General features: G+C 33.6%; 2 protein-coding genes and 1 non-coding gene across 4 annotated transcripts in view; 2 read left to right on the forward strand and 1 right to left on the reverse strand.

Moving 5' to 3' along the window:
* The first annotated feature begins 541 nt into the window (after window positions 1-541).
* Window positions 542-613, forward strand: TRNAW-CCA (transfer RNA tryptophan (anticodon CCA)). The gene has a single exon. It is a non-coding gene; the product is annotated as a tRNA-Trp (tRNA).
* Window positions 614-1978: 1365 nt separating this feature from the next.
* LOC142980641 (putative Ras-related protein Rab-33) lies at window positions 1979-7477 on the reverse strand. Its single transcript, XM_076126145.1, has 5 exons — window positions 7121-7477; window positions 6449-6568; window positions 5891-6040; window positions 5357-5470; window positions 1979-5019 (listed from the first exon to the last, which is right to left on the reverse strand). Exons 1-5 carry the CDS (start codon window positions 7319-7321, stop codon window positions 4933-4935), a joined length of 672 nt encoding a protein of 223 aa, XP_075982260.1. The 5' UTR covers window positions 7322-7477; the 3' UTR covers window positions 1979-4932.
* Window positions 7478-8695: 1218 nt separating this feature from the next.
* Window positions 8696-18596, forward strand: part of LOC142980720 (myotubularin-related protein 13-like) — a 56897-nt gene continuing 46996 nt past the window's right edge. The window contains exon 1 of one of the 2 annotated variants that reach the window (XM_076126278.1): window positions 8696-9195. In XM_076126278.1, the coding sequence (XP_075982393.1) occupies window positions 9129-9195 (67 nt within the window). In that variant the 5' untranslated portion in view covers window positions 8696-9128. The remainder of the gene's footprint in view (window positions 9196-18596) is intronic. The other variant, XM_076126279.1, reaches the window with a different exon arrangement.

Genomic DNA, 18596 nt, shown 5'->3' on the forward strand with positions numbered 1-18596 from the left:
CTAGTAGTAGCAGTACTAGTATACCTACTTGAATAAGAGTAGGTACCTTTCCACCAAAGATGTGCGATGCTATGTTGCTATGGATGCGTTTGATATTCACCAATCATATTCATTGACGCATATAGCATAGCACTGGTGGAAACGGATTCAGCTGAGATATGTTTTTTCTATATGGAAGGATGCATGCTATGGATAGTCGCGAGTGGTGCTATTGCGGCGGCGTTTCTTGACAGCACATCTATCTCGCACCGCTACATCGCTTTGTATTCGTGGTAACGGTCAAATACTTTCATAGCGTAGCTATTACATCCTCGGCTCCCTAACACTAATGACTAGTTGCACATAACTGTTAGAATTCCACCTCATAAATTAATCAATACTTATTCAGAAACTATGAAATCTCAAAGAAAGTCGAAGTAGAATAAAAAGATCCCAGCTGCACATTACCTGAAAATCGAAAATTTGTCCGCTTCCCACGCTATCTATTTATAGCTAGACACTGCTGTATAAATGGACGGTAATTTCGAACCTCATTTACAACGACTCCGTGGCGCAACGGTAGCGCGTCTGACTCCAGATCAGAAGGTTGCGTGTTCAAATCACGTCGGGGTCAGAACTTACTTTTTGAAAGTTGTATGAAACTTTTATACATTACCACAGCTTTTCTTGAAAACAATTACAGTATAAATATTTAAGGGAAGAGGGAATATAAATTGGCTATTTTATTAGCAAATTTCTTGAATTTTATAATTATTAATATGCAATATTTAATCTTAGAAGTAAATAAGTGAACACTACGTAAATACAAATATTCAAATTTTTACCTTAATAGTCAAAATTGCGTATAAAATATATTTTTCCCATAGGGGTAGGCAGTAGAGATGAAACGGATATCCGGTAACTATCCGGTATCCGGCCTATCCGGCGGTCTTAATACTATCCGGCCGAATACCGGATAACTACTATTCGGCCGGATAGACATCCGGCCGAATAGTAGATCGATAGTTTTAATGTTATGGAGCTTCAAACTTTATGTGCAATGACCTTCGCTATACAAAAATTCTGCAGCGTAGTATGGATATATGTAGGTCATTCATACAAGTTTTGAAGGCTTATAAAAATAAAACTGCCGATTCGAAAACAAAAATTTTCAAAATAGTTTCTTAAAATTTCCTAAAGATTGGATTACACAAATAACGGACATTCGAAAAAAAAAAACGTTACATACCGAATTACCTGTATTAATTAAAACAAATTTAGTAGGTAGGTAGTAATTGTTTTATTATACTCAAAAAATAAATTAAGGACTTTTAGAAAAAATCGAAATCGTAATCAGGCGTTGTGATTGAACTTAATTCAGTAACAATTGAAGATTGGGAATCATCTTGCTGCATCAGTTCTTGAGGCTTAACTTGATTTTCATAGGGCATTTTTTAAAAGAACGCAGGTAGACGGCACACAATTTACAGAAAACAGGCAATACGTCCGGCAGCGTCAACACGCACCAATACACTCGCGTGGATGATCCGACCGCTCTTTCTTACACCGGACCGGTGTCCGTCGCGCCGAGGGGAGGCGGTGGTGCATCCGGCGTAAATTGTTCGCCGGACCGATGTCCGGTGCGTGTACACATATTATATACCCTACGCCACCGCTTATCCGGCAAAAAACACGGTCCGTTCTCCGGTGAAAAAAACGGATGTCTACAAGCGCTCTAAGTTCTGCCGAATATTCGGCGGCCGGATATCCGGCTATCCGGCCAGGTGGTAGGCCGAATATCCGGTATCCGGTATCCGGCCAAACTGCTATCCGTTTCATCTCTAGTAGGCAGATACCAAAGAATGTCGGGACGCCCTAGAAAGACAAACGCAGATCATATCGGCGATGTCTTGCAAAAAGGCCAGGTGATTAGTACTCGTAATCGGCGGTCATGTGTGACAAGATGTATGGTCAAAATTATGATAAAATAAAAGTCAAATTGATAACAACGTAAAATGATTTATAATCTCAATGATCTCACGAATCGTACAGTACCTTCTTACAACACTAGACTTATATAAAAATAAATTAAGTATTACATTTCACACAATCTTTAAATTCATAAAATCTTCAATAATCATTTAAAAGTATATTTGAAGACAATATTTCAATTTATATTTTACTTTGAACATTATACACACATTACAAAATAGTTTTAAACTGAATTATATTTACGACCAGTTTCAACACTTACGAATAAGTACCATTTAACTTATCAAGGTGAATTTTGACAGATTTACTTACTGTCACTTTATCTACCAGATGTCTGACAACCAGTCCTACCGAAGGGTGTCGTGTTATAACCCAGGTAACTATTTTGTGAAGGACCGATAGGCAGTCGCTCCTTGTAAAATACTAGTATTCAGTAGTAACATAGTTGGAAGAAAGGCTGGGCCGACTTAAACCACCAGGTTAGTTATATGACATTTAGTCATAAGCCAGATAAATATATTATCAGATGGATAATGACAGCTGTTTTGATTAACTGCAAGCTTACCCACCAGATAGGCTATCCTGCACTTATCCGTAAATCGTGAAACTGGCCCTTAGTATTTAAATTTATAACTGCCTAAGATTGGCACTTTATATTGCTGTTTTGTTAATTGCCACATTTTTTGGGTTGCCTGCAACCACAGGACAGGGTAAAGTAAGGTGATTAATCGCTGTTTTATAAAAACTATATGGTATGTATGCCACTAGTAGCATATATTTTTTTAAATTGTGACATCTACAATTAAATATGGTAGTAGCGTGACAAATGCTACCAGTTTTTTGTATTAAAAATTACTTTCTTCATGTAAAATGGGTTTAATAATAATAATCTAATTTTGGGGCATACATTTTCCGTATTCTATCTGTACTGACTACTATTTAGAGGCAGTGTGCACAAATATCTAGCTTCTACACTAAAATTCCGACAATACTATTAATTTGAGTATTTCTAGGGGCCTTTTTAATAAATAGATCTCAAGTCAGAATTTTCGCTCTATAAGGGTCGTATCCATTTATTTATTTAAACCATGTGGTCTTCAGAAGTGAAGACTTCAAACTACAACAAGATCCATAACAACTATCTTTCTCTCTCTATGTCTCATAAAAATACTGAATCTATCTTAATTTGGATCTGCAACATAATTGGATAAATATAAGCCACTTTCAGTGCTCTTGTGAAAAACCTGAGAGTTAATAATAATTTCAGTTGTTTACTTGAGATCAATTTATTAATTTTAGCGTAAAGTCTTTGGATATCTTCGGACGATAAATTTTGGTATTATTTGTTATCTATTACTTCTATATTATTGTTAGTAAACTAGCTAGTATAGCTACCGAACTCTTTACGATAAGATTATAATATAACACATATTACAAAATATAAGGAACCTTCAAGAATGCGTAATAGAGTTATAATTGTAGGCGTAGTTTATTAATTAAAATTTAAATAAAATTATAATATACACACTGAGTTTTCTGTAGTCAGTTGCGTTAATTAGCATGCTAAAGGGCATTATTTATTGTTTTTCAAATAAATATATAATTTTAAAGTCTATCTATGAAAATTTCATCATATTTTCGTGATCAAAATACGGTTTAATAGACGGGTTTCAAATAATTTTCTTTTATTAACATTCAAGCTGCCAGAAACTCTTTGTTTCTCTTTCTTTGTGACACCCATATCTTTCACACCTTACACAAATGCATTTAAATAAATGAATAGTCATGGAATGATATAATACTCAATATAAAAGCAATAAATAGAAAAGCAATTAAATTATTATAATTGTTCATAATTAGCTCTTGAACAACCTATTATTTTCCCACTGCTGGGCACAGGTCCCCCTTGCAATAACGTCCCTAGGCTTTACTCATTATAGATAGCAAATTAATATTTTTCTGATAGTACATTTCTTTAAAGACCTCAGGCTCTTTGATCTTAAATGCGGTCGCGGTTTTCACTCCCGTATATGTATTTTTAGCTACGAACGAAGATGTTTCTTCGATACAAATATTCCTCTATTTGACGCCACCAAAATCATTTGCAATACATGGACATTGGACAATGCTGATGATGATATTACTTCAATAGCGAATAAGCATATTTAAACATTCCAGCCGAGTATGTTTAGGTTGCTGGTGACCACGGCCAGTGTAATCTGCGCTAAAATGTCAAGAAATATAAAGATTTCGCACTTATTTTGGGCATAAGTAATATAATAAGCAGCCATTATTTATTAATTAATATTCTCCCTCTTACTTGGGACTATAATATTACTGCTAAAATTCTTTACGACGTTAAAATTGTTAAGTTCTATATTTTTAATAAAATCCTGTACGACACAGCCTAAGTTTGGTCATATAAGTGGCCGAAAGTTATTTTTGACTTTGACATTTTTAGGTCAATATTTGACCCTCTTGGCGTCTAAAAAGGATGGCAGTCAAATTTGCATACAATATTTGAACTATATAGTAAATTATTTTACATTAATTAAGGCTTAATTTCTTCTACGCTGACGTTGACCTCTTATATACGATGTAGTATGTGATACTGAACTGCGACGCTGACACACCAGGTAGATTTTTTTATTTAGTAAAGTACCGACAGGGTACTCCACTAACAACAGCGTAAAGGAAAGTAAGCCTTTGAGATGTACAGTCATGAGCTAAAAAAACACTTTTACGTTAAAGTTAAATATTTAATTTTAACTGATCTTTTTACAGTTAGTAATGTTTTTCTGACTGATAGTTACGCTCATGATTATACATCATAAAAGTAGTCAAGTTCATACAATATTTAGTTAAAATATTCTATCATACACTCACACATAGGGTTGTATTATAGACGGATATTGAATACCGTGAGTAGTACATTACGTAGTTTGTATGTAGTGACGTAGTTTAGCTGCACAGGCAACTGTCATTGGACGTGGTGTTTGTGGAACGTTTCTGTCGTGGTAGTGTTACCACTGCTGGACCGTGTTCGCCCTGGAAAATAAACACATTAAATTTTTTAAATATAAAAATATTGTGTGTTATTAGTTTCAATTCTGAATATTTAAATGATAGCTCTTAATATTTGTCAATCGAAGAAGAGATTTGGTGTTATAAATAGACAACACTACAATTTTAATGAGGATATTTAGGATAACTTCACTAAGAATTTGCCTGGATTCATAAACAAAACTACATTGACATAAAATAACGCCTTTTTCCTATAAGGTAGGCTAATGACTTAGAACACCACTTGGTACAATCATAAATAACTTCTTTTGCTTCTTTCATGAATAAACAGTCGAAGTAAATAATGGTTGTATATTATTACCTCAACGCTAACCACCCTGAGTGGTTGTTTGGAGTACAGCTTGTGCGCCAGCGTCATGAATATAGACTCCACGTTGTCGCACTCCGAGTCTAGTAGTGCCGATGTTTCAAACAACTGCAATCAACAATCATTTATAATTAACATTTAAAATAATTTATAATTAACATTTAAAATAATACATATTATTATTGTATATTATCTACTTGTGGTGTGATTTTATGTGAATATTAAACATTAAAAAACAGCTTTTGAACATTATCAATGCTTTAGTTTAACTCACAAGATAACAATGGGTATAACATTAGATTTAATAAATTTATATTGAGTACAGTTAGTTATATATTAACTAACTATAGTCAATATAAATTTAGTCTTTTATCTTAATGAACTTTGTGTTAAGCTGTTTTTATTTTCAATGGTTTAAAAATGATGTTGTTCTTAGTTCCACTATTTTTTCAATATTATATCAAATTGTTATGACATTTTTGATGCTTTTGAATAAAAAATGACAAAATTATGTACAAGGCAACTTACAGGCATTCCATATTTATCAGCTAGTCGCTGTGCGTATGTGGTCGCTAGTCGTGACTCAGGAGTGCCGCAGTCACACTTATTTCCTACCAGGACGCGCGGAGCTCTCATCAGACCATGAGATTCTACCTCTTGCATCCAACTTGCTATTGACTGAAATTAATAAAGCAGGATAAGATGCAAAGTAATTATAACTTGAAACTTAAACTAAAGTGTGTATGGTAAAGTCTATCTGTGTATTTAAACAATAGATGACTTTAGTTAGCATTGATCTATGCATACCCCTTTGGGGAAAAGGAGAAATATTTGTATCATTGTAAATGTAAATGACTTCGTTAACATTATAATACTACAATAAGTTCAGCATCAAGCAGAATCTTTCTTCCTACTCATTGGGACCATGCAAATGTTGTTTTACAGGAGATTTGAAGTTCATACTAACCATGCATTGCAAAATAAATACTCAGGGTCCCAACATAATAATAGGCAGACTTAAAGCCTCTATTTCTCCTCACATTTAACTAAAAGTCCATCTATTAATTAAGCAGGTTAATGTCTTACATGAAATGTCTCAGGTTTAGTGACATCATATACAATGACCACAGCATGTACATTCCTGTAGTAATGCTGCACCATTGACTTGCGGAACCTCTCCTGACCTGCCGTGTCCCATAGCTGCAACTGTAATGTAAATCATAAGAGTGTGACTTACTTGTGTTATGTGAAAATGTTATACCAACAAGATAACACATTATTGGTATTTGTTTCTATGCAACTGTCTTAAGAAGAATCTGTCTTTAAAAACTTAAATATTATAAAGCATGATTAGTCTTCACATTGAGGCGTGATCTAAGTATGTATGAATATTTGATATATGAACCCTCAACAATCCATTTAGTTGTAACCGCATATTATCCACCATAGTATGCTAGCATTGCATGCTTATCTGTTATGCAGAGTATTGATAAATATGGCAGTAAAGTGGGCCTAGAGTGTCTCTTGGTCTTAAGTGTTATTTTATTGAGGGGCGTATCGGATACGCCATTTCTTTCTTTATTATTTTTTTATGAACAGCAGAGTTTTAAGTTTCAGTTATTTCACGGGAAGAAGGTAGAGAAAATAACAGTTCTTACAATATCTACTGTGCTTAAATTGCGAAAGCCTAATGAACCGACGGCGTGAATACGCAGTAGCAGTTCATATAATTACGTGTTAAAAATAAATTATATTTACCTTTATTTCTTCGTTTCCAATTTTAATATTTCTATCTCTAAAATCTACACCGATTGTAGCCTCCGATTTATCTAAAAACTGTCCTTCGCAAAACCGATAAGTTAAACATGTTTTACCAACACCTGAGTCACCAAGAACTATAATTTTAAAGACTTTCTTCTGTTTCAAGCCTGGTATTTGTTGACTTGGGGCATCCGACATTGTTTCAGTGGCGCTTTACACGAATTTACAACAATAAGGTTAATAAATTTAATACAAATCAAACATCAATAATATTTTGGTACATTGTTTGCGTTATCAGTCGATATAATAACACTAAATACAAAAGTATAATTTATCATACGTAGCGTCTCTTTTGGACCTTCTATATTATCCTTAATCTAAAAAGAGATAGAATGCTTTTAGCAATCATTTTTAAATCGTTGGCTTTTTTTCGAATTTTGACAAGCACAGATAAAACAAAACTGTAGACGTCACGTATAAAATGTTGCTAAGCACGATTAAGTTCTGAGTTTGGTAGAAAAATAAATGGAGAGTACAAGTTAGCGAAACTTGTCAGACAATATATTACACGATTTGCGGTATTAAATTTGATACATTACTTCATTGTTATTTGCATAAAATTAAGCTTATTGCTTTCTAGATCCAAAAAGGCAAAGTTCAACTGCTATATCTCAGAAAGATACCCACACGTTGAAGTGTAAAGTGTGTAAACTCAGCTCTCGTTATGTAGGTATTATATTTATATGGGATCCCCTGGATAAATTCTAAACGGGACTTTAGAAATTTTGGGAAAATTTGAAACAACAAATACAATAATAATTATTATTGGAACCTGATAACTGATAAACATGCTTACCTAACATTGTTTCTAAACACATACGTAAATAGATAAATTAACAACCAGGCTCAGAACCGATAGTCGTGCTCATCACACAAACATGTGTCCCGGGTAGGATTCGAACCCACCACACGCGGCTCATCGGTAATATTGCAGCGAGGCAACCACGTTAACCGCTGCGTCAAATGTGCAGTTTTTTAACCAATTAATTCTATATTCTTCCAATGTCTGTTAACCAGGAGATTTTAGGGGTGATAAAAATAAGAAAGTGTATACAATAGGTAAAACATGAAATGAAGATGATTTATGAGCTTGCTTGGCTGAACATTAGCAAAGGCTTGGCTCAGATCTGAATAGCATTTACACGTTTTTTACTTTTAATAGTTTATATATTTCTAAACCATCTAAATTGGGCGCTTATTATTTATTTTAACATAAAGTTCTACACTCATTTAATATTTTTTATCAACCCTAAACGTCTGCTTATGAAACTAAATTACCTAACCCCTTTGTCATAAGCAATGTTAAAGCAAGCAGAAGACTTTTGGTTTTAAATACCATATATGGTTAATATTTTTTGATAAACGCACGTTCAGTTGAATAAATGTAAATAAATATCGACAAACTCGGTAATCGGTATGGTGTAGATTTGTACTTGGTAGTAAACATAGGCAATTGATGGCAATGGTAGAATTCATGTACCTTACTCAGTAGTTTTTTTTAGAAATGTCCGACGGACGAGCGATGGGCCGCGGCCGCAGTGACGTTTGATAACAAAAAGTATTCTGAATTTTACAACTGTAGGAGTAAACCGTTACCTTTTTAATTAGATCTAAAGTGGACGTGCCCATCTAGTTTAAATTTTCATTAAATATTGTACTATTACATGGATTAGTGCATAACCTCTTCGACAGGACAATCTATAATCTTTCTCGGATTGAAGCTGAAATTCTTTAGTTCGCGATTAATGAAAGTGTTGTTTACATTCCGTGAAGTGTATGGTGTGCAAAATTGTGGTTGTTTTATATACGAAGGTATCGGTGACCGAGTTGTGCCATGAATATGTGTAAACGAGCGGTATTGTGTATAAAATGTGTGTAAATTGGTGTAATCCAATTACGAAGTGTATTTGTTGTATTTGTGGTGGAATGTGTCCGTAGGAGTGCCATGTCCAGGCTCGTCGACTACTTCGTAATAGTGGGTTTCGACCACGAGAAGGAGAGTAAGTATCGCTGTATGTTTCAACCAATTTACCCTCATATTATTCTAATCACGTACAATTACGCGGACGTATGTGGCGCGAAAAACGAACAATGTAAAAACGGCAGACTGAATACATCATAAATGTTTAAAATTTTGCATAAATTATATTACTGAAGTTATCTAGATAAAGGCAGACCATGATCTTCCTGATACCCAATTACAATTTTACAAGTTATAAGAGTATTGAAGAAATTGAGATTTCTTATCAGATGTCTTTAGTACCTACCTGTTCAACTATTAGCGTTATCTCATGTACATAAGTACATAACAACTTTATATCTAATTAAATTACACTTGTCAGATATTGAAAGATCATTCCTGCATTAAAATTTATAATTAAAAATGAAATCAAAATCATTACATATTTCAACTCAAGGAATTTTAAATATAGGACCTTCCTGTTCAGAGAAAAGACTGAATTCCTAAATTACTTTTTTAAAGTGGCCAGTAACAAGCACATACACAATTAAACTGGCCATAGAGACAATAACTGGTAGAAAGCTAATGTTTTATGGGCATTGACCATTATGGAAGCATGTTTCATGACTAACTTGCAATAAATTAATACAAATGCTTTTGTACATGAATACTACCATAAATGTTTCCATATTAATTTGTTTTTTATACCTACCTAATTAATTTTTTTTTTTTTATCAAAGACACTGCTATTTATTTTTCAAAATTAAAATAATTTTGTGTGAATGTGTGAACTATGTAGGAAGATATTTCTATTTGCCCATATTAATTGGATAAATTAAATTAGATCACTGTTTAACCCAATAGCTCTTTGATAAGGAAACAACTATCAGTGAAAATAAGCATGCCTACTTATAATATTATTTATTTGTTAAAATATTCTCTTTATCACAAACACACCTATTTATAGATATTTATGTCACCTACCTAGTTTATTATGACTGTTAATTTTTATCTACAGGGAACATTAATATATTTTAATTACAACCAATAAATTCCACTATAAAAATGCATACATATTTTAAAAATCATTATTCTCAAAATACAGGGGTTTTTGCATTGGCTTCAATGTATTTTCCATACACAGTATAGGCATTAAAATTACCTGTTGAATGAAGGAAAATATATCTATAAAATCATTTTAAAATATTCCTTTAGTATTTTATCATAGGAATGTTAGTCCAATCCTAATATAATAGCTTTAGTATGCACTAAGTTCAGTTTTGTATTTGAGGTAGCTAGACACCTAGGTAATTGTATAAAGTATCCCTGTCAGTAATTGTTCATAAAGTCCCTCAATTATACATTTAATATTAAACCATCATACCCCTATATCAATTAACTGTATAGATAACTCATGACTCATCAAGTTCATTGACAGTCTTAGTTATCTGTGGCTTCATTTTATAGGCTGTTTGCACCGCATACCAATGCCTGTGTTTTAAATAGGTTAGTTCATAGACTTACAGTTCCTTGTTTGTGGAACGTGGAATGTTGTTTAAAATTAAAAATAGAATGTTTACTGTTTCAGCTGGGCTTTGAACTTGGTTGTTTTTTTTATTTTGGCTAAAGGAAGTGATAATTACCAGTCTTATCTAAATAGTTTTTAAGAAGCCTGGTTTTGGCTAAAGGTAACCCCCAAAAAAATGCGAATTAAACTAACCAAATCCGATTTGAATTCGCGCACGAAGGATTTCATACTATTTCTTATAAAAATTGCAAAAAATGTCACATTTGATGTATGGGAACCCCCTTAAATATTTATTTTCATCTGTTTTTCTGTAACTAATTAATGTTATCACGGCAAAAGAAATAAAAACATTGCGCGAAATTTAATTGGCGATAACGCTTTTTCGTTGGTAACAAAAAAGTTTTTTTTAACCAATCATTGAACAACTAATCTATAAAGTCTACCTACCTACTTAAAACATCCAAGGATCCTTTACAATTGAAAATAATTTATTAACCATATCAAGAACAATATAGTCAGCCATTACTTTGAATAGATTCATAGAGCGCCTCTTAGAATTGATGCCTAATTCGTTCGGCCTTGGTGCGTTCCACGTTAAATAGTCTGAGTCTGATCTCATCTTATATACTGCTAATTGCATCTTTTTCGCGATACGAACGTCATGATAATGAGTACATATTAATTTTGCTTGTATTTTTGAGTTACTTCTTATTGGTTCTCTTTTGACAATTTTTATTCTAAAACCGACGTTTAATTTGTAAGGTGTGTCGTGGTTGAATTCAGCAATGATGTCCAGGTATTTGTCCCCGAGAGGCCTTACCTTGCATGACATAAACACGATTTTTCAAGTTTATAGGGGAAATTTATTGAGATAAGGTGATAAACGTTGACACTGAAATCTTTAGCTTTCTCTAGTTAAGTACGGGTATATATCGACGTCTTATGCTTAACATAAGATAAACATTCAAGCAATTCCTAACAACCTATGATAATATCGAATGCCAATTCCTAAATAACTTCCGATACTAATCCGCCGAGTAAGATATCTATTTCGCTTTACCAATAGGCGTATCATATAACTTAATTAATAATTCATCTACAAAACTAGATTGAAGTGAAATTAAACTTTCTATTGCAAACTGGTAACGTGAGTTTATTAATATTGTAAAAATTATGATCCTTTCGCCGAGCGCTCATTAGTTTGAACAAAAAGCCTCGCGGTACTTCCTGGAACTGAGGGCTTCGTAAAGCCGGTTCTTCGTTTCTACTGAACAGATTACCCTTCTTGTGCGAAGAAACTTTCAATGTTACTAAAGAACTGCAATTTTGTATTAATACATTGACTTGAGAGGTTCTTATCCTTATTTTCTGAGATTGTCTACTCAATATTTCAGGCCTTATATTTTCAAAACAATAAATACCCTAGGTATTATTTATCTCTTATATCGACTGTCAACAAGGTAGCAATGCTATCGGTTTCAGCAATCGACTGTCGATCGGTTGATTATCCATCGATAGTTGCGTATTACGTATTACCTATCTATCTAGACTTTAGATCGATTGGTCGTCAAGCAGTGGTAGATTTGATTGATAAATCGACGTCGATCGTTTTTATTGCTCTAATAGTTAAGTAGATCATGAACAGATCAATTCAATTCTAACGTTTCATCACGATGTTTTCCTACTACTACTTCTACTTTTTAAAAGGACAACTATCCCACTATGAATTTCTCTTCTGTCGAGGGGATTTTTACATACATACAAATAATGGACACATAGTTCAACCAGTCCAACATTAAGCCAGCGTGGTGGACTTCAGGCCGATCGAAAGCAGATCCTTGCCCAGCAGTAACGGGTAAAAAAAAATAAATTGATGATTGATAGACGTCAATCAAACGCATCAATCGACGAACAATTAAACACTAATACTGGTAAATAGTATATCATGGTAATACCCGTCCTGCAATTGATATGAAGCAAGACTGACGTGATTACGAAGGTGATCAGTCAATCGTGGCAGTTTCCTTGCGGCGTTTCCTCCACCTGCTCATTATTGATGGTGACATTCGTCGTTATTGCTATCGTGTTTAGTTTACCATTATTTATGTTTGGATAGTTTAACCTTGATGGGCTTGCTGTAGTTGTTCTGTAAAATTGGTAGTATGTATGTAAAAGAGGCAGGGGAAGTTGTAAAGGGTCGTATCTAGTGTTCTTTGGTCTTTACCTATCCCTATGGGAAAAAGGCGTGATTTTATGAATGTATGATATTTATTCTTTGGGATGTTTACGTGGTAATAGAACTGTATAGTTTGCTACCCAATTACGTATCAAGTAGGCATACTTAAATGTTTTTTTAAAATTATATCTAAGTATCTAGTGTCCGTCTGCTTCAGGCAATATTGTATCTATAAAAGTACGAAAAAAGGCTAACAAAATCCGAAAAATGGGGTTGAAATGCGAATTTAAAAGGACGAAAAAAAATAAAACCGTACATTTAATATTTAAAGCACTGTGTATCTTCATTGTGGCAAGTACATTGTTCTGAAAACAATAGGAAAACTCCCAATGTTCAAGGTTTCTGTACATTTGGTTGCTTTAGCCTATGAAAATTTTATGAGCTTTCAGTAGAGCAGTTTGTTTTAGTTTTGAATGAATAGGATGTCGTTCACCTTATGCTCTAGTGCTCTACTATAATAGGGATTCAACATAAAGTTGAGCCTTTGCTTCTTTTGGTTTAAACCCATCCCAAAGTTTATAGTCAAACGTATGCAGTAAAACTATTGGACTAGTTTTTTAAAATTTAAGGTCCACTTCAGAATGAGTAGGTATCAAATAGAGTTTTCATCCATTTGCTCTCACATCTAGCTTTATATTCAGTTCTACGACTTGTATTAATAAGCTTTGAAACTTTCCCTAAAAATGGTTCTTCTGCCCTTTCTCTTTCTTATACAGTATGCTCTTTTTAGTATAAATACGACCTTAGTAAACTAATAACATGTTGCACTACTTGTTCCTTTTACAGACAGTATCGTGAATACGTGAACAAAACAATAGGATTTTACCGTAATGACTAATGAATGATGTATCGCTTTTACCTCATAACATACCTTGTATTTTGTAAATAATCATATTATTTCATTGCAAGTACCTAGGTACTTATGGGCCTTAAGGGCATAAAAATAATATCAAAGCGGTTGTCAGGGTGGGTTTATTTATAATGAACCGTTGAGCTATCAATTGAACTATCACGTATTATTGGAGTTAGAGTATGCTAACTCAAACTGTTTTCTGATCTATCTTTCTGTTTAGCCCATTTCCATTTTATTGTTGAGTATAGGGCCCCCCATCCTTGTTTTCTGATGCTTAGCAAATTTTAAAATATGTTTCTGGTAACGTTATATGCTCGTAGCCACGTACATATCACAGGTAAGTCGATCGACACGCTTCTATGTATCTATTCTATAGATAGGGTGCGTCCCAAAATAGTGCGTAATGAACTTCGGCCGAGCAGTAATTGATGTGATTGACCTATTTCACGAGCCCTGCCCGTCGCCCTCAAAAACGTATAATTATGTTTACGAAGTATCGAACCACCACTTATTAGGTAGCTCGTCATATCTCCATTAAATTTTGGGGGGAAATTCCGCCATATTTTTTTGCTGAAAGGCCCTTTGAGTCCTCTGTGGTTCGGCGGCTGCATAATTGAATGAATGCATGCCGTATTTTGTGCGGTGAAACCAAATTATGTTTCATTACAATTAGTTCGACGTCGATAATATTGTGCGTGGAATTTTATCATGATACACGCTATCGATTTTGGAGTTTTTGCTGTTGGGGAAATAGTCTTTTTGTTTTGTTATTATTTAAGAAATTGATACTGGTTTTTCTTCCTAGGTATGTAATATAAGCGTACATAATTTGAATCATAACATTCAAGAATCTACTCTACTAGTTGAGCAAACGATAATTTTAAATACCTTATTTGCTTTCTACAGCTGTAGATAACACCTAATTAATAAGCTGGGAATAAATCTTTGAAGATGTTTTCATACATAATCTGTTGAATTATTTATTGCGCTCGTTATACAGCACTTATTTGCAAGTGATGTACATTATTTTACAGCCCTTTACACAGTAGGTTTTCGATGTCACAATAATAAATTGTACTATAAATATAATGCTTCGAATCTTGTTTTCTAAATCCGGACTACTTACCTACTTCAGTTAACTACAATCTCACGGTGTTCATATAAATCATGAGAAGAATTCGCCACGATACACTCACGATGGTACGCACTAACGCACTACGGACGATAGAAGATACTTAGCAGTGAATGTTTACGGGTTGTTGAGTGATTTGATTGATTGCATTTCATGTACTGATCATGTGACGGTTTATTTAAGCTGTGGGATGGTTGACTCTTGGACGAAGGTATATTTGAAAATCGTGTTGAAACCTCGGTATAAAGTAGGTCTCTTTCTTCTTCTCGAGAGAGAATAAAGAAGGTAATGCTTTATGATGAACCTCGTGTAAAACGGCAAAATGACATATAGAAACAGTAGTAGTAACTAGCAGTTAAAGCTAGGAGCTAGGAATAGTAAGGGATAATAGCGTGGTTTTTCGACATTTTCCTGGTTCCCATTTTGATCATGCAACACAGAGGTAAGAGGTAGATCTCAAGATATTTCATTAGGTCATATGATTTAGATTAAGTTACAATTAATTGTACATTAATTCAGTGTGCAGTTCTGTAGCTGATTATTTATTTGCATAATAAAACCAGTTAGTCTAAGTTATCGGCAAAATATCGCTATTTCTGGACTAATCAGTGCCCCTAAAAACCACCAATAGATTTAAAGCAGGTGGTCTGTTACGGTTTCGAGTCTATAAAGTATAAAATATCTATTCTCCACGCCCTTTGTCCACTAGTCTTCGAGCAGAAATAAACAGTTGCCTGATTCATTCCAATATTACCATAGAAATTGAATGTTTCCAGTCAATGAATACTGTATTTTAAATTACGTACCTACTTACCTGTTTTGTGTTCACTATTACGAATATGTGTGCATTGACTGACTTGAGTCATTAAAATGCCGATGCGTACGGACGAAGGTCTTCCCTGATAATAATAGTATGGTCTACTTTTCGTCCTTTTGTATGGCTAGGAAAATGTCTAGGATAAAAGTAACTAGCACCAATTAGCCATGTACAATGTCTAAGTAATAATTATTATTGAAAGAATTGTAATGTTTAATAGGTTCTTCAGTTTCGTAGAATACCCGTACAAAAGAACTAAATTTACCTCAAAAATATTACTATAGTTAAAATAAATCATCATTTATGCCTTGCCTGGTACAGCTGAACGAATTCCAGATAACAATATGACCTAGCTATATACTTACTAGCTATATTATATACTAACAATACATACGCAGTGCTCAGGCTGCGTAGTTTTTATTGCCTATTATGTTTAACGTTAAGGAAATTGAATTTGGACTCGCCGAAGGTTATTTTTGATACTTTTAATAAAAGCAGTAGGTTACTTACGTAGTTTTATTAAGGTTGGAACGGTAATATGAGAGGAATGTAAACTTTTAAATTAGTTAACTGTAAAAATAAATATTTCAGCAAATAAATGTTATTGCATTTTCAAAACTACACTCAAAATTTTCATACGCGTTTTATGTGGGATTCAGTTTACCCACCTTGCTAGTTTTAAATTTCAAAACCATTTATTTCTTTATAAGTCTACTGTTATAACTAAGGACAAACAGATTATACCAAGTTCTTTGAGGAGTTCTAATAAAATTAGCCAATAATTGACTTTGCGTCAAGTTGGAAGAAGTATTAAAAATATAGGTGGATCAAAGCAAGAATCATTTCTTGTTCTAACAGAAATGTAACCGTATTTCAATGTTAGGTAATTGATTGGTGTATATTGCTTTATGCGCTTCAAGAAAAGCAATAACAATCCCCAATAGTAATACTATACTCTTAAAAAACAAACTGAACCACATTAATGATGGTACATTACGAACTTGTAACAATGATCTTGCATTTGTTCTGTACATCGTGTGACTAACGTCGCCGTCGTAGCATCGTGCGAACACTGACGTAATTATGATGTCACTTATATAGGAAATGTATAAAAAGTGCACTATTGTTAATACTATTGTTGGATTTTAAAGGTTACGTTGAAAATTGTTGTTTTTTCGGTTTTTATGTACGTTTTTCACGATTTGTGCTGTTTAGTTACCGCGCTCTTTGCCTTGCTGGTTCAAACTTTGCAAGTACTAAAATAATTAAGAATCTAGGTTTTCGTAAAAAGAATGGCATTCTTCTGTATGTAGGCTACCTTACAAATTGATTGGCACAGGAAATTACTATTCAAGAATGAAAATATGTGTAAATAACAAGAATTCGAGATCTGTTTTCTGTTAAACCAATGTGGCGATGGGTGATGCTAACTTATATGATGTATTTGCTCCATTTTTTATATAGTTAGAGAAATATATGTTTTGACTTAATTACTAAAGGAAAAGAAGCGAGATATATAGGTATTCCGCGGTTCCGTGGATCGATAAAAGTATGAGTAGGTATTTTATGTGTTAACGATGGTACCCCAACTTCCCTATTTGCCTGCACACTTCTCGTAACCGTTAGTTTCCTTAAGTTTAAACATGTTTTACGTTGTTTAGTTATTTTAATAGGTATTAATATAACCTTGTTTTAAAATAATATGATGCTTACGTAATTCGTATTTTAGTTAAATCGTCATCTTGGACGATTTCTTGTCATCCTGTCATTTTTATAATTTAATAGATTATTATTACACTAGAGCATCTGTACAAGTCATTCGAAAAGGCTCATTTTAGTTATCTCTTAAAATAAGTATCACCTAAAATATCTGAAATCCTCTTAAAAATAAGATATGATTAAAAATTCAACTTAGTCATTGTTATTTTAAATTTGTAACAGTTGAAAATCCGTGGCGCAGTAGGATGCTGCACTAAAACCGGCCGCTCGGCCTCCAAACACCACTGTAACTGGTTTACCTTCCAGTTATGCAATTCAAATGGTTATACTTTGTACCAGGGTTTGCAGTTAGGTCGACTGTTGGCCTCAGGCTGTGTGTTATTGAATAGTTTCAGGTCAGGTGGATAGATATCTGATTGTGCCCTAGGGTTTAGATTCTAACAGTTGTTAAAAAACGAACACATTGACTGGTTGTTTTGTGGTAGGTAGGTAAAAAAAGTAATATTATAAATGCGAAATTTTGTAAAGATAGATAAATGTATGTTTGTTACTCTTTCACGAAAAAGCACTAGTTCACAGATTTATAGAATTTTTAATCCCGGGGAATCTTTTCATGCAGCCGTAATCGTGGGCAGGAGTTAGCTATCATCGTAAAAATATTACGGTAAAACTTCTCAGATATCGTTATAGTTTTCTGAAAACACGTCAAATAAAACGATAAAAGATTTTCCTCGCGACAAATTCTTCAGTCAACACTTACCTAAACCTTTTTGCTAAATCTCTTTTTCTTGTCGTTAAACTTGTGTGTTGCCAGCGATAAAAAAATGCCTAGAGGCTGAACAGTTTTTGTCCTTTGCCGAATACAAGTGATACGTAATGTTCAGTGGAGCGATTGTGATAAAAAAAATGTCGCAATCGTTATTTTTAATGGCAAATAATGTTGGGTACAAATTGTATTATGTCGTATTATGTGGGTATTATTCTTTAGTGTAATGATTTTAACACATATTAATGGTATACCAACGACCTTTAATAATAAATCTATAGCTATAACGTGTTGCCCCACAACGTTTCGTGTAATTTGGTAGACAAATTAAAAAATCAGGCTACAGTGAAAACCTATGATGAAGGCCAGGAAGCTAGGAGAGAGGAAATAAAAATATATTTA

This window comes from Anticarsia gemmatalis, chromosome 18, assembly GCF_050436995.1.
Source record: "Anticarsia gemmatalis isolate Benzon Research Colony breed Stoneville strain chromosome 18, ilAntGemm2 primary, whole genome shotgun sequence".
In the NCBI taxonomy this organism is placed as follows: Eukaryota; Metazoa; Arthropoda; class Insecta; order Lepidoptera; family Erebidae; genus Anticarsia; species Anticarsia gemmatalis.

Bases quoted from the DNA above. Each gene is read 5' to 3' on its own strand.
- LOC142980641 (XM_076126145.1), bottom strand. From the start codon at position 7,321: ATGTCGGATGCCCCAAGTCAACAAATACCAGGCTTGAAACAGAAGAAA. The intron at 6,569-7,120 runs GTAAATATAATT...TTTACATTACAG, and splicing joins TTGGAAACGAAGAAATAAAG to TTGCAGCTATGGGACACGGC. The intron at 5,020-5,356 runs GTAATAATATAC...TTTATTTTCCAG, and splicing joins TCAGGGTGGTTAGCGTTGAG to GGCGAACACGGTCCAGCAGT.